General features: G+C 39.3%; 1 protein-coding gene across 3 annotated transcripts in view; it reads right to left on the bottom strand.

Annotated features, from left to right (window-relative positions):
- The window catches only part of ATP8B4 (ATPase phospholipid transporting 8B4 (putative)), a 226,417-nt gene that overhangs the window by 157,866 nt on the left and 42,163 nt on the right, over positions 1-26,388 (bottom strand). For all 3 annotated transcript variants that reach the window (XM_026518454.4, XM_026518456.4, XM_044391066.3), the window contains exons 4-5: positions 7,048-7,161; positions 3,914-4,012 (exon numbers count right to left, since the gene is read on the bottom strand). In XM_026518454.4, coding sequence (XP_026374239.2) covers positions 3,914-4,012; positions 7,048-7,161 — 213 coding nt within the window. The remainder of the gene's footprint in view (positions 1-3,913; positions 4,013-7,047; positions 7,162-26,388) is intronic.

Raw genomic sequence — 26,388 nt, forward strand, 5'->3', positions numbered from 1 at the left:
CTCCCACTCCCCCTGCTTGTTTCCCTCTCTTGCTGGCTGTCGCTATCTCTGTCGAATAAATAAAAAATCAAATCTTTAAAAAAAAAAAAAAAAAAAAAAAAAAAGAATTCACTGCAGTAGAGACAAAAGGAGACTTAGCATTTAGTCACATCTGTATCTAACCTGAAAATAATCCCCTAAACTGACTAGCTGGGAATCACAGAAAAGGACCGATCAGTTCACCCCCTGAAAGCTGAGCAGCCTATTCTCTGGGCCTCAACATAAGCCACTCTCACTTCAGCTCAGGTTTTGCCAAGAAGTCTTGGTATTGGAACACAATCTGGTAGGACTAGAAATGGTAGTCTCATGCCCAGGCTCACTCTTCTTGACAATTTCTACTCTAGAAAGAGATATGAAAGCTTAGAGAGGAGCTGCCCAGGACAGGAAGGGAGCAGAGGACTAGCATGGACTGTACACCCATTATGAAACAGGCTCTGTGCTATGTGGTTTCCACACAGCATCTCATTTTGTCCTTCCAACAGTTCTGGTGTCATTAGCCACATGATACAGACAAGGAAGGGTTCAGAGAAGTGGTTTCACTCGTATCATACTGTCAGAACATAGCAGGATAGGGTGTCTTTCTTCAAAGCTCATGTTCTTTTTACTCTACCATTTTCCTCTATTATTGTGACTATAATGAATAAGACATTTAAAGCCAATATGTAGAAACTCAAGCATCTAAATACTATTTCCCTGAAAGATCAGATGTTGTGGAAAAGACACACCATTTACTCCAAAGTTGTCATTACAGAAATCATTGTTAAAATTTCTTCTCCCAGAATTACTTGGTGCATTCTTTGGAACGTCCCCTTACTCTTTGAAGATGGAGCTATTTACCCTTAGAAAAGACAAGAAGAGATGTCTTATGTTTGGAAATATACAAAAGCTTCTCTTAGAAATCAGGTAGGGTAAATATGTTTCTTAGGGGCTGAGAAATGGCATTTGTTTCCAAAGCTGGGTGAACACAAAATTACAAGATTGGCTTTCTTCTGTACCTTGCACACTGACCATGAAGGCAATTCTGTACGAGGAGCTCCACAGTACTCTGAACAATGGCAACCTCACAGGAATGAATAAATTCCAAGTTGACCACTTTTAAGTGACATGATTCATTACTATGAACAGGTCCTGTGTGTTAGTTAAAAATCCTGCCTCAAAGGTTGTAGTCACAATATGAACCATGAAATACATTAGGCACTTCATTAAAAATGAAGAGAGTCACATCATATGCATCACACAGAAACATGGTATATGAAGACATTGTATACATGGATAATTTTCAAATAAGTCACATCAAATTGTCAATTTATCAAAAAATTATACATAAAACAACTATGAGGAAGGATCATATGAACCAACTTGATAAGCACAAATCTCCCCATCTCACTTTCCCATACTCAACCACTCTCAGTAGGGCTGGGTTCCTACCTTCTCCATGAAGCCTTCCCGAATTCTCCTTCGCACACTCCACCTCCACTACCAACTAGCCTTTGAAGGGCATCTTCCTCCCACAAAGAACCAAGGTGCTTTGTTTTATTATGACTCATAACTTTTTTATGTCATATTATTGTTATTTGTGTGCATGTCTCATCTTCCCTTGCTGGATTTTAAGCTTTTTTAACTTCAGGTTCTGTGTATGTTTTATTTTTGCATCCCCCATATACCTTAGCAGAGGGGTGTGAATAAAGGCCAGTGTTCCAAAGCCAAACCAACTCAGGTAGGCTATAAGTTAAACCCTAGAACAACCCCTGTATATATGCCTACAAAGCCAAAAATAAAGAAGGAATCACAAAAATACTCAGTCTAAAAGAAGAAAAATGGAACGAAGAACCAATGAGGCATACAGAAAGCAGTAACAAGATGATACATTTAGACCTAATCATAATGATATTCATATAAAATGTAAATAGCTTAAACTTTCTAATTAAGAGATTTTCAGGGGTGCCTGGGTGGCTCGGTCGTTAAGCATCTGCCTTCCACTCAGGTCATGATTTCAGGGTCCTGGGATCAGGTCCTGGGACTGAGTCCCACATCAGGCTCCCTGCTCCACAGGGAGCCTGCTTCTCCCTCTCCCACTCGCCCTGCTTGTGTTCCCTCTCTCACTGCCTCTCTGTCAAATAAATAAAATCTTTAAAAAAGAGAAAGATTTTTCAGATTGTATAAAAAATCATTACTAGTTATTTGCTATCTACAAGACACCCACTTTAAAGACATAGATGAGTTAAAAATAGACAATAGGAAATATGGGCATGAGTTCACAGGAGAGGCCTAGGCTAGAAATATAAATATGTAAGTCATTGGGATATAGACAATTATTGAGGCTAGGCCACATGCAATCACCCAGAGTAAGAATATAACCTTTCTTCCAAGATCTACAAAGAACTTCTCAAACTCAATACACGAGAAACAAATAAACAAATCAAAAAAATGGGCAGAAGATATGAACAGACACTTTTCCAATGAAGACATACAAATGGCTAACAGACACATGAAAAAATGTTCAAAATCATTAGCCATCAAGAAAATTCAAATCAAAACCACACTGAGATAGCACCTTACGCCAGTTAGAATGGCAAAAATAGACAAGGCAAGAAACAACAATTGTTGGAGAGGATGTGGAGAAATGGGATCCCTCCTACATTGTTGGTGGGAATGCAAGTTGGTACAGCCACTCTGGAAAACAGTGTGGAGGTCCCTTAAAAAGTTAAAAATTGAGCTACCCAGACGTAGTGAAGAGAAGGGCCATATGCACCCCAATGTTCATAGCAGCATTGTCCACAATAGCTAAATCGTGGAAGGAGCTGAGATGCCCTTCAACAGATGACTGGATTAAGAAGTTGTGGTCCATATATACAATGGAATATTACTCAGCTATCAGAAAGAACGAGTTCTCAACATTTGCTAAAACATGGACGGCACTGGAGGAGATAATGCTAAGTGAAATAAGTCAAGCAGCAAAAGACAACTATCATATGATCTCTCTCATCTATGGAACATAAGAACTAGGATGATCGGTAGGGGAAGAAAGGGATAAAGAAGGGGGGGTAATCAGAAGGGGGAATGAGAGACTATGGACTATGAGAAACAAACTGAGGGCCTCAGAGGGGAGGGGGGTGGGGGAATGGGATAGGCCGGTGATGGGTAGTAAGGAGGGCACGTATTGCATGGTGCACTGGGTGTTATACACAACTAATGAATCATCGAGCCTTACTTCGGAAACCGGGGATGTACTGTATGGTGACTAACATAATATAATAAAAAATCATTAAAAAAAAAAAGAATATAACCTTTCTAAATTTAGAATGTTTGGTTTGTGCAAGACTGTGTTTTAAATTTTTGCATTTTAATGACCTCCCTTGGCTTATGCAGACTTCAAAATTCTCTATTGTTTTATACTTCACTTATTGACATTAATTGCCTGACTTTTGAAGTGATTTAATTTTGCAACTCATGGTATAATGAGCACAGGATGTGAGAGTACCTAATATCTACCAATTCCCAAAACTTAGAGAAAAACATATGATAAAGGATAAATAATACTTCACTGGGTAGGAGCAAGTTTGTGTTCTAAATGTGGTCTTACCACCAATTGGTTGTATGATCATTAACAAGTCACTAGTTCTTTAGAGACCTTGGTTTCCTCATCCGTAAAATGAAGGAGTAAGTCTAATTATTCAGGCTCTCTTGCTTTTAACATAAACAGGCTCTGGTTCTATGACATCGTATTAGTCACTAAAGAAATAGAGTAAGAGTTTTATATAAGACTGACCAAAAGAGCTCCATTCAAAAATTCCAAGCAGATCTCAATTTTTTTATTTTTGAGAGGTCACAATTGAAATTGAGACCACAAAAATGCTCAAAAGCAAATACTCACATAGTCATCTGTGGCATCTTTGACAGCTGTCATAGTTATTACCAGGACCAAAGGCACAATGGTGGTAAACCAGGTCAAGGAGGAGATTTCTGGAATCAGCTAAAACAAACATTGCAAATAGTTTAGGGCTTTTAAGTTAGGAAATACATCTTCCAAATTTTGTCATTATATGTGACTCACAGAAAGTAATGGGATTATATTCAGTTATTTGTGCAAACGCAGAATAACTTTCATTAACTAAGTATTTGCATTCACTTATAAGACACATAGAAGTGTCACTGAACGAATTTTCAGGCTACTTGACAAAAAATAAAATTTTTATACCAACTTGAGAAGTAAATTTCTTGAAATTTTTCAGATACTCTCTCATCTCAACTTTTAACAATTTGCCTAACTTTTCACCAATTTCAAAAGAGAGATTCTTTGAGCATCTACTTTGCACCAAACACTGTGTCAAGTACTTTCCATATTTTACGTCATCTGACCCTCAGAAAGTTCATCGAGGTAGATTCTGTACCAGAGTTGTTTTGCACACACCCATAGGACTTGTATTCCATGTAACTAGTACCCCCAGTGCACAACCTACAATACATTATGAATAGTGCCCTGGAGCCAGGAAATGGTACAGTCCTAGGTGTCATTTTCCCATTTTGTGATGAAGTACCTGAGAGGTCACCCTGCTGGGCCAAGAACTTACACTGCTAAAATTTGAACCTAGATCTATTTGACTCTAAAACCACCCACATGAGGGGGTGCTTGGGTGGCGCAGTCGTTAAGTGTCTGCCTTCAGCTCAGGGCATGATCCCGGCGTTCTGGGATCGAGCCCCACATCGGGCTCCTCTGCTGGGAGCCTGCTTCCTCCTCTCCCACTCCCTCTGCTTGTGTTCCCTCTCTCACTGGCTGTCTGTCAAATAAATAAATAAAATCTTTCAAAAAAATAAAATAAAATAAAATAAAATAAAATAAAATAAAATAAAATAAAATAAAATAAAATAAAATAAAACCACCCACATGAGACATAATGACAGTTGACAGGACTCTCTTAGAAATGTGGTTTTCAGATGGCGTTTGATATGGAGCTGCTTCAGAGCCATCAGGTAGGGAAGAGTGGGGTGGATGTGGTATGTGGAGATCAGGTCCCGTCAAAAACAGCTCTAAACTAAACCAATCTTATACAAGAGCTTCCATATAAAATGTATTAAAAAAAAAAAAAAACTCAAAAGCCTCCAAGGTACCAATAAAAACATTGGCCTGAGCGGCAGAAAAGCTGGATTCTAGTCCTAGTTCTATCATTGACTCGTGGTAAAAGCTTTACACATTCCTTATCCTTTCTGGGTCTCATTTCTTGATCAACAGAAGAAAGGAGGCTGGACTAAACCATCCCAAAGGCTCCTTCCAGATATAAAATTCTGTAAGCAAGAGCCTTTGACTATACATAAGAAAGCCATTAGAGAAATGAGCTCAAAATTCTGGAATGATGTAAAGAGTTATATAAAGAAAGGAAAAGCAAATTCATAGAGGGGGGGAAAGAAAGAAATCTTGGATTCCAGAGTCTTTTCGATAAATTGTAAGGTATACACATTAACTGTGGGGCTTTGTTGCTGTTGTTTTGTTGTGTCTGTTCAGCATCCGTTCCTTCTCAAGTATACCTTAGGAAAGGATCTCACCCCTTCTACTGTCAGCACAATGTTGGCAGACTCATTCCATTCTGGCTCCACATTTTGGCATGTGATCTAGGTCAAGACAACTATTGCTACAAATTCTTGGGTCACCATGATTAGTTTATGGATAGCATGGTCCAGTGAGAGCTAATCACAAGATTTGCTGAAACAACCAAAAAAAAAAAAAATCATGCTCTTTTTTTCTCCCTTTCTCTCTCTTTAATGTTGGAGTTGAAGCAGGAGAATAAAGGTCTAAAGCTTTCAGGGGCCACCAGGTGGAGAGGGCCTGCTTGAGTAAGGCCAACATGGAGGAAAGAGAAACCACATCGTATTGAAATAGTTTGCCCATGAATCCAGTCATACATGAAATGAGATATATTCCTAAATATATTTCTTTTTTGCTTAAACAAATTTAGGTTTCTGCCACTTACAACCAAAAGATTCTTAATACAAATAGTTATTCAATTAAGTAAAAATAGTACCCAAAGCTATTAATCTGAACTGTGTACATTTAATCCATCGTTTTACCTTCTAAAATTAACACAGAGCCCCACACATTTTGAATGTACCACTTTGGTCTGATTAAATTACTCTAAAATAGGGGCGCCTGGGTGGCGCAGTCGTTGGGTGTCTGCCTGTGGCTCAGGGCATGATCCCAGCATTCTGGGATCGAGCCCCACATCAGGCTTCTCTGCTGGGAGCGTGCTTCCTCTCTCACTCCCCCTGCTTGTGTTCCCTCTCTCGCTGGCTGTCTCTCTCGGTCAAATCAATAAATAAAATCTTTTAAATAAATAAATAAATAAATAAATAAATAAATAAATAAATATTACTCTAAAATAAATACTAGGTAAGTGACCAGCTCTCATGAACTGTTTATCTATATTCTTTCATTTATGCATTTTATTTCCTAAAATATCAGTAAAAGCTGAAATTTCATTTAAGCTCAAATTTTAGTCAGATGGGAGAAAAAAGGAAGTTTATTAACTACCAATTAGCCACCAAAAACTGTAAAAAATAGTCACCCTACAGTGAAGGTATAGCATACATCATTTATTTTATATATGAAAGATGCCATTGTTCTTAGAAACAAATGAAATTGCCCAATTAGGTTCCCCTAAGTACTGCTCAGCTAGACTGCCTCAACTCTGGCAACACCCACGATGTCAACAGGAGAAGGAGATAAAGAAAAGAAGGCGGCTATGGGCAGTAATTATTAGGCTCTGGTTTGGTTCAAATAAAGTGCATAGCTGCATTCTAAAATGACCTCAGTGTTTAAAATGATGGATGTACTGTTTTTTACCCATTCCTAGCCCTCCCACATTTGTGAAAAGAAACAGCAAAAATAACATTCAGAATCTGATAAGAAACGTTTACCTAATCATGAACGTTTAGCCGAGTGAATTAGCTTACTTTTTCAAATTACATGAGTACTTTTAACAAACAGATGATGAAGAAACACAACGCAAACATTACCTGTAAAAGCAGAAGGAAAAGGAAATAGGCGTTTGCCACTTTTTGGAACTGTTCAAATAAATTAATTGGCAAGAAGGTAAGAATGCTGTACTTGGATGTGTGGATACGATTATCCTGAAAAAGAAACAGCATCATGTTAGACTGGGGCAAGGTATTGCTCATTATCAGAATAGCTCTAAAACTTACAAGGCTAAGCATGAATTATACCAGAACAAGACAGATAAACCAATTATCTAGAAAATTTTAAGTTCTCTTGGCCCAAGGTCTTCATTTTCCTAAGTTGACACCTTCCTTATAAAGGTGAAATTACTGGCCAGTGCCATAAAATCACCCATGACCTAAAAATGTATCAAGCACAATATCTGCCCCTGAGATATTTTATGCATCCATTCATTTGGCAAATATTGCCTAAGCACCTACTGTACACAGACACTGTGTTTATGCTGGGGCCCGTGAGGTTGGAAGAAACTTCAGGGATTATCTGGTCCACCTTCCCACCCTCTAGATAACTCTGATTAAGGGAACCTAGGCCTGTCTTTGAAAGTCTTCTGTGATGGAAAACTGACCACCTCACGAAGTAGCCTATTTCTACTTCAGATCTGGAATTGCTAGAAAGGTCTATTATGAGAAACCCAAATCTGCCTCCCTGTAACTTTTTACTATGTGCCCAATTCCATTCCCATGGTCACTTACACCAAGTCTAAGCCTTTTATATGTTGGAAACCTTCAAATATTTGAAGACCACTCACAGGACTTCCCAAAATCTTCTCTACTCTGATCCAGGCATTCTCAAACCCCTCAGCTGCTCCATGACTTATTTAATAGACCTCTCTTCCTGATCAGTTTCTTCTAGATTTATCCCAACCTCTCTGCATCTTTCTTAAAACATGCTGCACAGAACCAAAAACATATTGTAGATCTGATTCAACCAGCCCAAGTACAGTAGAGACTTTGATGTTCTGTGTCCTGGACTATTGTATTAACATACCTTAAAATGTCATCAGCATTTTGGCAATTGTATCTCACTGTTCACTGAGTTTAGATGAACTAAAACCTCTAGATCGTTTCTTCATAAGTCACTATGAAATCAGGTCTCTCTTTCCTAAACACTTATGGTTGATGTTCTAAAATACTGACGTACAAGTTCTTTCATATACTCTTATTACACCAACCTCATGAAAAAATTAATTTTGAATATACCATCTTAAATTATTAAATATTTTCTGCCATCAAAAGATTTCAAGCATGTGCCTTTTATATATTCTTCCAAAGCTATTGACTAATACATCACAAAGGACATGACTAAAGACCAAAAATATATATATTTTTTTAATTAACAAAATAGCTTTCTGTGCTGATGGCACTCTCGCAAACATGGTGAACATTCCTAAAATCACTGGACTTTCTGCAGTTAGTGTGGTAAGCACCAACCCCACAAAGTGACACGGTATAAGGCAGATTCTCTTCATGTCCAGGGAAAGCAACATTATGACAGGAAGGAGAAGTGGCTACAGTGGGCAGACTAAGCCAATTTTCCAACAACAGACTAAAACTACAAAGATTGTGCTGAGGCTTGAATATATTGACCCCAACTACAGATCTAAGGGAATGGTGACTGTTAAGAGATGCAAGGCGGGGCGCCTGGGTGGCTTAGTCAGTTGAGCATCTGACTCTTGATTTCAGCTCAGGTCATGATCTCAGGGTTGTGAGACTGAGCTCCATGTGGGGCTCCGTACTGGGCATGGAGCCTGCTTAAGATTCTCTCTCACCCTCCACCCCTCCCTCCCATCCCCATAGGCATGAGCACTTTAAACTGGTAGGAGATGTTTGATGGCAAACTACTAGAGACCTTTCCAGAGATTAACATCTTTTTCAGTTGTTTCTATAACACATATTCAGTTTTATTTAACCATTTATAAATGCACCTAACTATACTCCCATGAGGCTTAACTCCATCTTATCTATAAAGATAGCAGAATCTGGGGTGATAAGTCTTGCTGAAATTCTGAATCAATATGCCCAGAGATTTTCCACCCACTCATATTTTAAAACTGAGGTTAGTCAGTGTGACTTAGTTTAAGTGAAATTACACTTCCAGTATCACTGTTACTGTTAAAGAAAATATGGGCACCTGTTAAAATAGGGGTTTTTTTTTTTTTTGGTTTTTTTTTTTTTTTTTTTTAGAAGAGAGAGAGAAAGCATGAGCAGTGGTGCTTGGGGGTTAGGGGAGGTGTAGAAGAAGAGGGAGAGGAGGAATCTCCAGCAGACTCCGTGCCCAGCTCAGAGCCCGACACAGGGCTCGATCTCATGACCCTGAGATCATGACCTGAGCCAAAATCAAGAGTCGGTCACTTAACTGACTGAGCCACCCAGGTGCCCCTTAAATAGCCATTTTTAACATTTGCCAGGAATCAGTGTGTCTAGCTCTGTGCAATAAGCTGTGGGAGATAAGAGAGGTGCCAAGCAAAGAGTTCCCAGGTTAGTTGGTCTAATACATACTAATGTACTGCAAACTGTTCTGTAAGCTGATGATGACTATTTTGCAGTGAGCTATCTACTCAAGGTCTGGGCTGCAAGGAAGGCTGTGAGAACTGTCAATGATGAAACATTTCTGAGGAAGGGACTTGGAGAAAATGGTAGGAAGGAGGAAAGCTAAGGAGAAAAAGCAGTTAACCAAAAAAAAAAAAATCACAGATTTCTGTTTTATATTTTCTTCTAAGTTGAAACTAAAATGAGGTTAAGCCTGTATCTTGTAAAAGGACAGATGGAACATCTGCCGGGAAGCTCAAAACCATGACAGGAATTATAAAGAAACTCTCCTACAAAATCGAATCCCACATAGGTGAAGAGACAATTGTGCAGGACAAAGGGATAATGCCAAAGGGGTCTGTGACAATTTTCTCCTATTTGTTTAACTTGACATATAGCAGTGATTGTTATGTTCTTCTGGCTCTGCTGGGACTTAGTCACAGATGATGCAAACCCTCATAGCTATGCCTGGGAACAAAGGACGAGGGCTCCCCCTCCTGGAGTGTCTCTGGACCCATTTACCTTTCTTTTTCAATTGAAAGAAAAAAGTGTTTCTATTTCCACTGCCTTATCCAAGGATGTGAGTATAGGTAAGACCTTAAATATTCAGGCATTTCATTGAACCAGCCTATTGGCTTACAGTCAAATTAATACAGTTCATTCCATAATACGGCACAAAAGATCTTCACCTCTATCCTTTTAGCATGACTTTTCCACCATGGACCACTAGAAACATTCCAATTCAGAAGAATTAAGGAGGGGCGCCTGGGTGGCACAGCGGTTAAGCGTCTGCCTTCGGCTCAGGGCGTGATCCTGGCGTTATGGGATCGGGCCCCACATCAGGCTCCTCCGCTATGAGCCTGCTTCTTCCTCTCCCACTCCCCCTGCTTGTGTTCCCTCGCTCGCTGGCTGTCTCTGTCTCTGTCAAATAAATAAATAAAATCTTTAAAAAAAATAAAATAAAGAAGAAGAATTGAGGAAAGGGAGAAGGAAGAGGAGAACAAGGAGAAAGGAGTACATCTGGAGAATCCATACAGCATCTTTAGTGCCGAAAGAAGCCAGGCTGGAAGTCAGGGCTTTAGTTTGTTAGCCAGGTGGACCAGGTAACTGACCCCGCAACGAGGTAGACTTAACCACACAGTCGTAAGCAATTCCGGAGCAGGGGAGGCCTCTCGTGTAGTGGGAAAGGGGTCTCCCCCTAGCGGAGTATCAGAGAATAGCTGTTCCCTACAGAGAGCTTGCTTCCAAGAGGAAGAGGGCAGAGCTGAACTGGTGAGGCCCAGATATCCCTTCAAGATTGAGATATCAAATAAATAACTCCACTACAAAGTAAGTAAAGGGCTGGAAGGAGAAGTGTCACCCCCAGTAGAGGTCACTTCACCAGGAAGACAGCATCGGGATGAGAAAAAAGCATTGCTCTTCTGAAAGACGCCCTGAGGTCAGCAGAAGGCGGCTTACTTGGGGGTCTACAAAAGGGGCCATGAGGCTGTACTACAGAGGTCAGAACAAACTGAGGCTAGAGAGAGTAGTTCCTTGGAATCCATACTAAGAATTTTGGACTTTATCATAAAGACAGAAATCCTAAGTGAAGAAAGAATTACTGAAAAGTTATAAGCAAAGAAGCAACTTGATGAGATTCTAATTTTAGAAGATTACTCTAGCTACAGGATGGAGAAGTAGTTAGAAATGACACAAGAATAGATGAGAAAAGACCAATGAGAAGGTTTTTTCATTAGTCCAGGTGAGGGATGATGTGTGGCTTGGAACAGGGGGTGACAGAAAAGGTTGACAATGAATAATAATTAATAAAATAATAGCAGCTGACACTTATCAAGCTCTTCCTATGTGTACTGTTCAAAGAGCTTTACAGTTCACAGCTCATTTTATCCTCACAATATCCTTATGGAATAGGCACTATTTTCCTCATTCCTCATAGTAGAGGAATCCCAGGTTTAGAGAGATTAAGTAATTTAAGCAAGGTTATACAGCTGGTCAGTGGCGGAACCAGGATTGGAAACCAGGTACTCTGCTTCCAGAGCCCACTCTCCTCAGCAGTGTACTTTGCCCATTCAGGACAGGGCAGTTCTCTCTTCTGCTTTCAAATCAATCAGCCCTTGCTCTCTCCTCCACTCTGAATTTTTGGCCTGCACCCACTTTCTTACCAAGGAAAATAATACCGTGTATCTACATTTTCCTCTTGAGTCAACCCCCTCTGTAGGAGCTCTGGTTATCTATTGCCTGATGTATGATTACAGTTTCCTGTGTTCTCTTTCAATCCCCCTCCAGAGTGATTCTCTTGGTCCTTGACAAAGTTCAATGCAAGTAAACAGTACAGATAACCACTCCCTTCGTTTCGCTTTCCAACAGAGCAGCAGTTGCCAAAGTCCTTTACATTTTAACATTAACTCTTTGGTACAGGGAAAGAATAAAGTAAAAATGATAAATTCTGCAAAGGTGGAACATCAAACTAAATATTAGCAAAATGAGAGGCATTATGTTTTATGAGATTTTATTGTGTAATCGTATTGCTTAAGAAAACAAAGCAAACAGAAAATAACAAACACTGCTAAATTAGTAAACAGAGCGTTTGGGGAGTTTACCTAAATTCTTCCACTGGAAAGACAGAGCTAATAATACTTCTCACCTACATATTTATGGGACTATTGTAGAGATAAAAATGAGATCATGGATGTGACAGTATTTACATTGAAAGACTTATACAAACACAAGATTTTTCTGAGCAATCCCCAAATAATCCAAATGGATTTAGGAAATTCAATGTACTAGGCAGAATAAACTGGGTATGCCACAGTAACAACTCCGGAGTCTTCACGGCTTAAAATAATAAAGGTTTATTTCTTGCTCATGCTACTTATTCAACATGAGCCAACAGGAAGACTCTGTTCACCAGAGTTACTCACAATGGACCAGCCACCATCTCAGATACTTCCAACTGCAGTTGCAAAGGGAAAGAGAATGCTCTGTTTCATACATACATGATTAGAAAGAGTCACCATGTGCCCAAAAGGCAGAAAGCCAGGAAGGCGGATGGACACCACAACCGGAAATGGAAACTAAGCTTAATATTTAGAGAGTGTGAGATGTATCAGCTATAAAAAAATAAATATCAAAAGCCAAACTTAGTGCTACAAATCCAATCTTATGTTTAATGCTTGGTGTAACAGACATTTGACTACCTTCCCCTTCCCCTCAGCTAACAGTACTCCAAATTACTTAGTCTTGTGGTCTGGATGAATTCAATTCTCAACTATAATTCTAGAGTCAGACCCAGATTAGTTTAAGCCAACTACATGGCCCATCTTCCTAATTACAATTTTGAGTTCAGGGATTAGCACATGACCCATGTCAGTTCTGGGAATTTGCTGGAGATGTTGGCTTTCTCTTTCTTACTGGATTCCAACCTGGAAGCAAGGAGCCTTAGGGATCACTGACAGCATCTTGGGACCATGAGTGGGGAGGCTGCCAAAAACGAATTCAATACTGAAGATTCAGGGCCAGGAAATGCAGAGAAAGAAACTGGACCAAGCCTCTCCTGAGGCTAGCCCTATTTCTGGACTTCTCAGTTTTATGATTTGTTCACTTATTTTATTATGTAAGTCAATTTCCGTTAATTTTTCTTTGACTCCCAATCAACCAAATACAAGATAAGAATATTAATAATATATCCAAGATCAATTTACATTTTTATACAATAGTGTACTTTTCTCTCTATATTTGCCTTAAAGAATGAGTCATAGACAGCCAAGCCTAAATGCATCTGGTGGTTGTCCGGGGACATTGCCTGCGTCTGTGATCCCACAGGCCAAACCCCAGGAGCTTTCGCAATGAGTACCACAGTTTCCACACTCGCAAAAGATCTTCCCTCCCACATTTGATGAAACATTTTTATGTCATGACAGCTATAAAAAGTAACTGTCAGGAGCTTGAGGGGGAAAGAGCCTAATAGTCTTGCCATTAGAGGAGAGAGAGATATGGTACCACATAGATTTCAAAAAGAGAAATAGTCCTGACTCTTAAAGAGAAATTATCTCTAAACCATAAAATAAAACACAAAAAGAGTCAGCATCCACAGAACACTTGCATTAAAAAAAAAAAAAAAAGGAAGTGGCCTAAAGGCACTTGCACCACTCAGGAAATATGTGAAATAGCCACGTTTATGCAAAGGTCCCAGAAGAATTCATGTATGGGGCAAACGAGCCTGGAGATTGGGTGTCTGGCACCTCACCGACACCAGGCAGAACCGCAGCTCCTCGGTATTAGTCAAACGGTGCCCAGTGAGGGATGTACAGCATTCAGGGCTGGGAGGCTCGGCAAGATGATAGTGCTTCTCTGTGGACAACACTGCTCAGTGAGGGTGGGGCCACAGAAGAGTCTTTACAGAGAGCCATCAATAAGCGTCATCGTGGTTACCACCACTACCATCTTCCTAAGGCTCTCCTGAGTCTGGGCTCCACAATGTGAACAAAAGCATTTGTGGGGAGGGAAAGGGGAGCACACATTTCCCCCAACCTTCATCCATTCACACAACAAGGGCCTTTCATGTGACAGGCACAGTCATTGAGCCAGGACTACACGTGTGAACAGACAAAGTCTCTACTCTCCCAGAGCACATCTGCATTTTAGCTGTGGGGAGAGAGACAGGAATGAACAGACAAACTTATAAACTGATCAGTGCTATGACGAAAACAGTGAGCAACAGAACAGGAGCACCTTGCCTGCCAAGACTCCCTTAGGAATCCTGCTTATTTGACATTTCAAGTTCATGCAACCTCAAGATTACCCTATCTGATGAGACCACGAGGGCACTTGTCATCCAGGGGATGCCCAATAGTCCTTCAGGCTACTTAAAAAAAAAAAAAAAGTAACCTTTATGTATGAACAAAGAAATTTAAAGTTGAGGTTATTAACGTTTAATGCACAGATTTCCTTGACTATGTATACACATATATATACATACATACTATATATGTATGCTTACATTTATATACATACATAACTACATACATAAAAATACATAGAGTAGGGGCGCCTGGGTGGCTCAGTCATTAAGCGTCTGCCTTGGGCTCAGGGCGTGATCCCGGAGTCCTGGGATCGAGCCCCACGTCAGGCTCCTTCGCTGGGAGCCTGCTTCCTCCTCTCCCACTCCCCCTGCCTGTGTTGTCTCTCTCTCTGTCAAATAAATAAATAAAATCTTAAAAAAAAAAAAATACATAGAGTAAATACATGTATATTGGGAAGGTTTTTTTTCTTCTTGCTGGGTATTTAATCCGGGCAACATATTTGGATTTATTTTTTCATTAAAGTATAATTGACACACAATGTTAAACTAGTCTCATAGAGGACAGTGATTTGGCGATTCTATACATTACTCAATGCTCACCACGGTAACTGTACTCACCATACAACGTTATGACAATATTATTGACTATATTCCCTATATGCTTTACTTTTTATCTCTGTAACTTACAAGCTTGAAAGTTGTACCTCCTAATTTTCTTTACCTGTTTCGCCCATCCTCCCACCACCCTCCATCTGGCAACCACCAGTTTGTTCTCTGCATTTAGGAGTCTGATTCTGCCTTTTTGTCTGTTCATTTGTTTTGTTTTTGATTCCACATGTAAGTGGTCTTTCTCCGACTTATTTCACTTAACATAATACCCTCTAGGTCACAAATGGCAAGATTTCATTCTTTTTAATGGCTGAGTAGTATTTCATCATATAGATACATCACATCTTCTTTATACATTTATCAAAAGACACAGGAAGGTTTTCTTTTTATAAGTAGCGAACATGCTCAAAAAAAGTTTGAAAATTGCCAGACTATGGAGTGCCTGGGTGGCACAGTGGTTAAGCGTTTGCCTTCGGCCCAGGGCATGATCCCGGTGTTGTGGGATCGAGCCTCACATCAGGCTCCTCTGCTATGAGCCTGCTTCTTCCTCTCCCACTCCCCCTGCTTGTGTTCCCTCTCTCGCTGGCTGTCTCTATCTCTGTCAAATAAATAAATAAAATCTTTAAAAAAAAAAGAGAGAGAGAAGAAAAAGAAAATTGCCAGACTAAGCATTGTTATAACCAAAGAAAATGAGTATGACCCATGTGTCACCAAGACTTGGATGCGAAATGAAGAAAGTATGACTTTGTGTATAATGGTGTTGCTGTGTCATATGACGACACCTGTTAACATGTATGGTCTCCCTACATAGGCCCAGCACTGTGCTGAGCACTGTGCATACATCATCTCAGATAATCCTTCAAAAAATCTAACAAGCTGTTGCTATTTCAGCACCACTTTGCAGATAAAGAAATTGAGTCTTAGAGCAGTTACAGGGCTGCCCATAAAAGCTGTTTTGTAGAGTCATGTGTTCTCCCAAATGGTATGTGCTTCCCGGGAAATGAGCCAGAAACAAGAAATATCTGGACTCCCTCTTAATTAATAAATCCACTGACCCTCCTAGAATGTTCTTTGGTAAAGAAAAGACCCTTTCTAAACCAAAGGACAGTGAAAGATGCGCATTAATTCCATCAGCTAAAGCAGTCACTTTCAGTCCCTTCAATCTAAGGAGAGCATCACTGGGCTTGTCTTCATTTCCCATCTAGACCTCAGAAACAGACAGTGCCTAGGCAAGCTTTCAGCCTCAGTCTCCCCCCAGAGCAAACCTGCCTGGCGGTAACATAAACCTTGTTTTCTTTTCTATCCTCAGAACTTAGTTTAGTGTTCCAGCTTCTCCAGGACTGTTCTAGGGCTAGTAAATGGCCTAGGAATAGTAATGTGTCTACATAAGAACTAATTTTGGACAATTACCAGGGGAACAAATTAAATTTCCCTCTGAGATTAATTTAATCACACTAATTTTTTTTTTCCTCCAGGGTGTTTAGATGCATACAACATATGAAATGTTCTAACTAGGCCCAAATAAAATGTTAACTTTTCTTTTGCGACATTTGAAAAAGTAAAAATACTCTTAAAGGTATACAGGTTGAGAGACAGACCTAGTATATGCCTTCTCCAGAGAGCTAAGATATAAAACAAAAGGAAGCCATACAAAGGAGAAAAAAAGTGAAAGGCTGTATTTCAGTGGGACATTCATAGGGCGTCCCTAATGGTTTGTTTGCTTCTATCTGCTTTGCCAAAGCTCTTCTGTGCCTCTTCCTTGTAGATCTGCCATCTGCGGGGAAACAGGTCCTCAGCTTTGGCCTATTGGCCCATCTCATTCTAGGGCTTTAGAGGCCCCGAATGACAAGAGTGGGCATTTCTTTGAGTTGATATGGAGCTGGCTTGCTCAGGCCCATTTCCTGAACCACAAGAGTGTCTTTGGACAACATAGTGCATACGAGCTGCTTTGTTTATTACGACTAAAAATTAGACCATGTTCACACTGCTATGCCATCTGGGAACCAGGCCAAATTTCAGGCAAGACCTCAGCATTTATAACAATAACAAAGGCACAGTGGAAAAGTCCAGTTAATGAGGAGACACCCATAAAGAAATTCCCAAAAGGCCGAAGGGTTATAAGAACACACTACATATAGTCTAATCCTTCCTAAGACTCTACCTCTTACACTAGGGGGCTACACAAATAACACCATGCAATTTTCTCCTGGGGATCAGATGAGAAGTGTGTGTATCTCTGAATTCCCACCCCCAACGGGGTGCTGGGGCAATTAGGACCCATGGCCAAATGATGGAGATGCCCTCCTACAACATTCCTACCTTTTCCTGGTCTCCAGCCCATTCTCATCCAGGGTTGGGCACTAAATCTAAATTTAGACAAACCCACATCACCTGACTTTGTGATTTTTTGTCTTTTGAGTAGTTTTTACTTGAGAGTAAAGGATAAAGGAGAGGGAAGAATAACGGACCAGTTGGGACACTAGGAAAAGAAAATTCTCTACATGGGATGGGAGAAGAGTGAGGCTTCAAAGTATCTTCTATAATTTAAGTACAATAGCGATAATAAAGGCTTATAAATAAATTGAAGTGTCAATCTCTTATTTTTTGTGATCCCATTATCTACAAGGAGTTTAATGAATTTTCAGCAAATTTGGCAGTTTTTGGTTAGGGTGGTCTGAGTTAAACAAAGACTAAATTTGCTTCAGGGAACTGGACTTGGGGCTCCTGGTGACATACATAAAAACAGGCAGTTGTCTTTGTAGGAGCTGACAGATTCAATAAGAAGCTCATGTGAGTGCTGAGCAGAGCAAGAGCTGCCATGATATGAACAGAGAAAATGCACAGTGGCTTCATTTGTGAGTCTTCAGTCAAAACTCACTAAGACAGATGCTCTCAGTCACGGAACTGATTTGCAGCTGAGCAGCTCACAGAAAAATTCTAAGTACTAGGCTCCAGGGTGGGTTCCAGTAGGGGTTTGTTTATTTACTAGCTAGTGATCCACCCACGCATCACTGGGAGGCCAGCTAGGAGTAACAGTGAGTGCACAGAGCAGACCAGATCCTTTCCCCTGTTTCCTGAATGAATAAAGGCATGAATGAATGAATGAATGAATGAAGGCAGGCAGGCAGGGAGAAAGGAAGGGCAGGCTCCTGGTTGCATCACCCACACCTTTTCCACCATTTCATTCTACTTCCTTCACATTCCTCTTTCCTAGTGCATTCCTCTTATACATTCCTCCTCCTGATTGACTCCATCTGGGATAAGGATTCAAAAAGTTCATCCAGACTCCTATGCAAGTGTGTCGGTTTGGGTGAAGAAAAAGCCAAAAAGTTTGGTAAGTTTGGCAGAATAGAATTGGGAGGCATTTCATGGGAATAGAAGCCTGTGCTCTGTGACCCTCCACTGAGGGTCGCCTGTGGCAATATAAATGAGACAAAGAACGTGAAGAGGGTGGAGGATGGGAAACCCAGGGGTCTGACTATAGCATGTGGCCTGAGGATTTAATGAGAAACTGGTTTTCCCAAATGGTTATTTTACTTGTAATAACAAAGGATGTCAAATCCGTTTTAGATATTCTCTTCCCACAATAGTCCTTTTCAGGGAAATAATTTGCCTATAACCTCAGTAAGGAAAGTGACACCCAGAAAGGCTAAAAACACTTGAAAAGACCAAGCCAGTAATGGGCTACAGAACCCCTTCACCCTTGGGCCCTAGGAAATTTTCTGATTACAAACCTGAAGAAGAGCCCCTACTGGACTGTGAACTCCTTGAAGAAAAGTACTACTGAGTCTTGTTCACCTCAATGGATCTCACCCCCAGGCCAGCTACACAGCAATTCCTCAATAATTGTTGTTCTTTATAATTTTTAATAATGCTTATTAATTGTTCATAATAACCGTGGTTAAATAAATGCATGAATAAATGAATAAATAAGGAGTCGACTATAGCAGTGATTCAGAGAAGCCCTCTACCAAAAAAGTTGACACACCTATTATATGACTATATGTTACAGGTCAACTCTTTGGGTCAAACACATTCTCTGGCCATTGTCTTCCATTTTGACTCTATACCCAAAGAAGGATACATTAATTTCTAACTCTTCATTGTGGCAAAGATCTCTTTACAGCAAACTGCCAGGCCACTCGGTAAAGATGGGAAGTAAGATATGGGGAGGGAAGCTGAAAAGTAGAAGGTATGGTATATCCCAACCCTAAATAAGCTTCGCCTGAAAGCACTTTACTTACCATTGCATATACTTCAGGAAGGGACTTATCACAGCCTAGATCACCAACATTATACACCATCCACACTGTGAATTCAAACTGGATTTTGCATTTGTGAATGAGCCCCACTGTTTCCCTGAAAATGCTATTGAAATATGCCACCTTTCTGTTGCAAAAATCACATTATAAAATACTTTTCAACATGTGCCCTCTTACTCATGACAGAGACAACTATTTTGACAGAGGCTATTATAAAGGAGAAGAAGGAAGCAAAGAACAAGGCAGGGGGAAGGATGGAAAGAAGGAAGGGAGTTAAGAAGGTAGACATGCCTTAAAAAAAGGAATTACATGTAGAAGATGACAAATCAAACTTCCAATTTAAAATTCATAGATAGGGGCGCCTGGGTGGCACAGCGGTTAAGTGTCTGCCTTCAGCTCAGGGCGTGATCCCGGCGTTCTGGGATCGAGCCCCACATCAGGCTCCTCTGCTATGAGCCTGCTTCTTCCTCTCCCACTCCCCCTGCTTGTGTTCCCTCTCTCGCTGGCTGTCTCCATCTCTGTCGAATAAATAAATAAAATCTTTAAAAAAAAATAAATAAAATTCATAGATTAATACGACACTCCTTGAAAGCCTTGTTTCAGGAAAGCTTCAAGAGCTTCTTGAAGACATTTTCCCCAAAAAACTCTAAGTCATATTCCCTATAAAGAAACAACGATCCAGTTAATAAGTACTTAGTGAATGCCAATTGTCCCAGAAATAATTGAGTATTAGGAAAAAGTGAGGGCTTGGATTCCTCAATCTGCATGCAGTGACTCAACATTTTACCAGCTATGTAACCTTGGAAAAATATCTCCTAGTCCCTCTAATCTTCAGTGTCCTCATCTATAAAATGTGGGTAATAATATCCACCATGGATGTGAAGATTAACTGAGAACACATTTAAAGTATTAGCATTATGCTTGATAATTACTTTTTTTTTCCCCTCTCCACCTCTTTTTGTCAAAATCTTCAGGGCACTCCTAACTAAAATAAGAACAGAGGATTGGTCCATTGCTTCTGAAACCCGAATGTGTATATGAATCCTTTGGGGGGTTTGTTAAAATGCAGATTCTGACTCAATAGCTGGGGAGGAGGGACTGAGATTCTGAGTATCTCATGAGCTCCGGGTAAGCCAGTGATGTTGATCTGAGGTCTGTAGACCACACTTTAAGAAGCAAAGTATTAAATAACCTCAAAGAGTATTGATAAGCACAAATTTCTGTTATATAAGCAAGGCTGCATGTATTTTTTCAAAAGCCTATGTAAACAGATTAGTACAAATCCAAAAAGTCCCATTTGTGCACCATAGATTATGAACTTCCAGAGAACGCTGAATTTCACCAATAAACCATGAAGCTGAGTCATCACAAATAAACGCCTTACACCTAAAACACTTAGACTATAAAGACAAAATGTCCTTTTGACTCAGCTGAAGATATTCTTCCAGACTTCCTTAATCCTTCAAGAAAAATACATTGAATGAAAAGAAAAATCATTGGAAAAAATGGAGATTTTTCACACATTTTCAGTTTAAGCTCTTGCAAATAGAAGATCAGATGAAGCATTAAGTTGGAAAACAGGAGTATGGAAGAAATTCCACAGGTATGCGAAAGCAAGGGGAACACGGCAGTGTGAGGAGAAGAAATGGGAGTGCAAGAAACCCTTTTTTTAAAATGCTGAAGTGCAAAAGGTAAAATACTGATCATTTGCACAGGCAATAGCGTATAGGCCCTGTAAAGCTTCAGGAATTTATTTGTAATTATTTGTTCATAAAACAAATTCAGAATTATTCCTGATGTTAAAATATTTGAAGTATTGGGGCGCCTGGGTGGCTCAGTTGGTTAAGCCAGTGCCTTTGGCTCAGGTCATGATCCTGGAGTCCCAGGATGAAGTGCCGAGTCCAGTCAGGCTCCCTGCTCAGTAGTGAGTCTGCTACTCCCTCTGACCCTATCCCCGCTCGCATGCTCTTTCACTCTCTCTCTCTCAAATAAATAAATTTTAAAAATATATTTTAAAAAATATTTGAAGCATTGATTTTCAGAAATCTATCTACATATATAACAATTCACATTTGAATTAAACAACAACAACAACAAAAATTCAACAACCTTTCATATTCAAAAACTTTAGTTCCAGCATGTCCCAGGAGTACTTTTGAATGAGCTCATTATTTTCTTCAGTCAGTTTAGGTTGAGATGGGCTAAAAGGTGACTGACACTTGACTTCTGGCCAATTGGTTCCCCAAACCCAGATAGACCATTTTTATATAAATACAACATGGTATTTTAACATTCTTTCATAACTTTTAAAAGACATTATTACTAATACAACTTTAAGAAAATGATTCATCTCTTAGAAAATCGTCTTCCTTACCCAGATACAGTGAAAATGCTAATTATATGTCTGACACTATTCATTTTCATACTTAATATTACAATGTCTTATACTGTTATTTCATTCATGCATATGAAATAATCTCAAATTCCAAGGAGACAGCAAACTCTTGAAGGGCTAACAGTTATTTTATATTTTTTAAAAGTCTCTAAAGTATTTAACGAAGTGACAAACACTAATTTACTTCATCCAAGGCTGAAAACCCAACTGGAAAAAAAATACAAAATAATACATGGGGGGGGAAGCAATTCCATTTATCAAAACAAAACATGAGCTTAATATAATTGTTAGTAATTCACAAAAGCCAGTAATTTCCAGTACAAAACCTAGAGAACCACTTCTACCAAAATAAGGTATGCACTAGCATAAATGCGTATTTTTCACATTTTTCAGCATAACATCTTCATACAGTTTATTAATTTTACCATATCAGAGAGCAAGGGAGAAGAAAAAAAGCCAAACATTTCTTTAACTGATTTTCTCACCTAGAAAAGTCTGAACAATGCTGTCTCTGCAAAACATTACGAAGAAGTTCAGCGCATTTGTGCTTCTAACCTCAAAAATGTCTTGCTTAGAACAATGGCGTTTTTGTGGCATTTGGGCTACAAGAGTGTTTAAAATATCGCAACATGGAACTAAGCGGTTTGCAAGAATCATAGAAACAGGACTTGGAAAGGAATCTTTGAAGTTCAATTATTTATTCCACCCTCTGCTTCCATATAGAAGCCATCTAACCGTAAGAACTTTAAAAAAAATATTTCCAGTTATTAGGATAAAAAGCAATAATATACTTAAAAATTAGGTTGGTAGCAAGGACGGTTGACTACAGAAATTGGAAACTAGGTAAGTCAGAAATTCATAATGATTAATGGTCCAATGACAACTATAGGGAGGCATCTAGTGACAAGGTATCCTCAACTGTCTTGTACTCAGTACTTTTATTACTAGCTTAGGGCAGTGATTCTCAATCCTGTTTGCTCATTAGAATCACCCAGAAAGCTTAAAAAATATACCAGAGGTTGGACTCCACTTACAGAGCTTTTGATTTAACTGGCCCATCGTATTAAATACCAGCGAAGATGCAGAAGACATGCTGTAAGTCTGCATACGACACAATAATGAAACGGATATTTAATGACAGAAGAAGTTGTGTGCCAAGTTCTATGACAAGCAAGATAAAGAGATAAACGTGACACAGTCTTTGTCATTAACGATGAAAATGAGATTAACAAAAGATTAAGAGGAGTCAACAATCACCAAAAAGCTAGTACAATCTCAGACTGCAGTAATAATTCTTCTTCTACTTCTAGCTGCCCAAATAACTTGTAGAATATGGTGTTTGACTCTGGAACAACCCACTTTATGGGTTGGTTATAGAAAACCTAAGTTCCTTGGGGATAAAAGGGAGGAGGGAGAATTGCAGATGACTGTCCTGGAGGTTAGTCTAATGAATGAATCCAGGTTTGGTATTTTAAATACATTATCAGAAGGTTTGTCATGTGAATCACGATACATGTTTGCTCAGCTTTGGCCTCAGAAGAAATGCCAAACCAACAGATAATAAAGCAAGAGAAAATCGATTTGGCTCAACTGAAGGAAAAACTGTTTAATAATCAAAACTATCCAAAGACAAAGCCCCAGAGAAGTTCCAAATTCAGTCAATAAATACAAAGGCTGAAAATATGTTATAGATAGGGTGACAGTCCCAATTTATGCCCACTGTCTCAGCAAAATAACTAACAGGATCGATCCCCTTTCATTCTCAAAAGAATCCTGGTTTGGAAGATAAATTATCTATTCTGCCTAGTTTGGGAGTATCATCAGAATAATTAAAGAAAAACTGAGCCAGGTGGGACCCCACACCTCTCACCCTTTCCCACTAAAGAGAGGTGGTGAGTAGCCATCTTGTAAGGGATATAAACAAAGACTGGATATGCATTCAGTGAGAATTCTGTAGAAAGAAGTGGATGGGAAAACTTGAAAGGATAATCCCACACTGAGATTCTATAATGAACTTAAACTAACTTCTTTACAGTACCAGAGAAGTCAGTCAGGTTTTTCTATTTGTATAAAGCAACTCTTCTTCCCTGCATTTTTTTCGACTATTGGTGTGAAATGATGTCACCATCTGCAACCTATCCAAAAGGCACCTGGATAGCCACAGCCATCGTGACATGACCTTGTTTCACCGCAAGCTTCTCAACCAAGGAGCATGAATGAAACCCAGAACAACTAGGGCTGCTAGAGAACTCAAGAGAGGGATACCAGCAGAGATTCATATCACTGATCTAGATATAGGAATCTGATTGTTGTCCTGTGCTTAATTCCTCAAAAAACGGGCTCTCTCTAGTCAAGCAAGAATATTCTTACAAAAATGTATACACAGTTACAACCACAACCATATCTACACGCATGCATTCATGCCACACATACATTTATACCCATACGTATATAGCTCCTAACCGACTCCTAAGATCATTTTTAAAGTATCTTCAGTTTGACTTTCATGCCTACGTAGCTTACCTCCGTAAGAATCGCAGAAAAAGCCAGATACAAAATACAACAGTAATCTGACCACTGGTTTCATAATTGTGGACATGAATTTGAGGCATTTTTAAAACAAATGATTTGATTAATTTTCCAACTACAAAATGTAAAATATGGTAATTGCCATCTTTTCATAATATGATTCACAGAACCACACTATCTGGTCCAGTACAGAAAACTACAAAACAAGATAAAAACCACTTTGAAACCGTTGGGGTTGGTGGTTTTTCCGTTAACTTCTCAACTGTTACTGAACTTGCCCAATTTTATCCACATGATTGATTTATGGATAACTTTCATAAACCTTTCGCCAACAAAGGAAACTACATTTGCGGTGCTCACTCCACACAGGAAGTAATTTCCCTTCCTGCTCCATCTCTTCATTTCTTGGTCTTGGTTTCAATTTATGCCACTGTAGCCTGGCAATAATGAGCTCTAAGATTCTAACACCAAAATTAGCTTATTTTAATTCTTCTAATTCCAATTACATACTGCTTGGAGACTGAAAAATTTCACGCCATTGCAATGAAGAAAGCGAAATTAAAAACAAAAAATCTGTGTGAAATCTACTTGAAATTTACATCACAAACAGATGAAATGGAACAAGTTTATGAGGACACTGAAATTATCTCAAGCCCGGAACAGGTAAATTAACAAGCAAACATTTCAGAGTTTTAGAGCTTAACTGGGTTCTTTAATTACCTTATTGTGCCATTTTAGAACACTTAGAAATGGGAACTCAGATGTTAAAAGATTAAAACAGACCGACCAAATTAAAGAAATAAGGAATCAGACAAATGCTTAGCCAAAGAATAACACTGTTTAAATGAATCAGATGTCAAAGAGATAAAATATTTATGCTTTTAAACTCTTAAATCCAGAAAGAAAATGAAATCAAGTCCAAAAATTACCTTTTCTCCTACAAGTAAATTACTTCTAAAGAAAAAACTTCTGTTACATAGAACGTAGACTAATTTACACAGATATTAACAACACACAAAACAGAAGACAATTCTCCATGTTTGCGGGGGAAAAAAACCACTGTTGCTATGGGAATACCCCAATACAAAACACAGCAACCAACAAGCAGAAACCCGTAACAAATGCAAGTTACTGGCACTTTCCACACGAATTCCAACTTGTCACACGGCTTGTCATCATCTGTACTCTTCAGAGCATAAACTGCTCTGGTAGTCCGGCCTATTGATGAGGGTCCACAGGACGTTGGCGCTGCAACTACGCGGCTCAGGAAGAAAAGGAAGAGAAACCCAAATTCCCCATCAGGCTGGGGTGTAAAGCAGGACTCAGATGTGTCCCAGCACGTTGATATCCCAGGAGTCTCCCCCCCGCCAAAAAAAATAGAGTTTTACCTTCCCATGGACTTGGATAGACAAAATATGTGAGAGGATTCCATCAAAAATGTACTTACTTTCAGTGAGCCTGAAAGCTTTTATACTACTTCTCTCCTTTTTACTGCAAATTCTTAATTGAGTGGACTCTACCCCATGCCCTTTTTTATGCATATTTTTTCTGCCCTTTGACTTCCAAATTCCAACTTAAAAAAATAATAATAATAAAACTATTTTTTTCAGGTCCTCTAATTGCTCCCTTCTGATAAAGATGTTTTTCTTACGGTATGGAAGTTCCTCAAAATAAATAAATAAATAAATAAAAACAAATACCGTATGATCCAGTAATTCTTGTACTAGGTATTTACCCAAAGAAAATAAAAATGCTAATTCAAAAAGATATATGCACCCTTATATTTATTGCAGCATTATTTACGATAGCCAAGGTATGCAAGCAACCTAAATACTCATGTACAAATAATAAGGAGGATGTGAGATATACAGATATACATACACATACATATACACACATACACTTGAATATCATGAAGCCATAAAAAGAATCTTGCCATTTGCAACAACATGGAGGGACCTAGAAGGTATTACGCTAAGCGAAATAAGTCAGACTGAGAAAGACAAATATCATATGATCGCACTCATATATGGAATCTAAAAACCAAAACAAATGAAATAAAGAAGCCAAAAGCAGAATAAGACCTCTAGAGAGCAAAGTGATGGCTGTGGGGAAGATGGGGGAAGGACGGGCAAAATGGGTGAAGGGGAGTGGGAGGTACAGGCTTCCAGTTAGGAACAAAGAAGCCATGGGAATAAAAGGTACAGCACAGGGAA

This window comes from Ursus arctos, unplaced genomic scaffold, assembly GCF_023065955.2.
Source record: "Ursus arctos isolate Adak ecotype North America unplaced genomic scaffold, UrsArc2.0 scaffold_36, whole genome shotgun sequence".
Classification (NCBI taxonomy): domain Eukaryota; kingdom Metazoa; phylum Chordata; class Mammalia; order Carnivora; family Ursidae; genus Ursus; species Ursus arctos.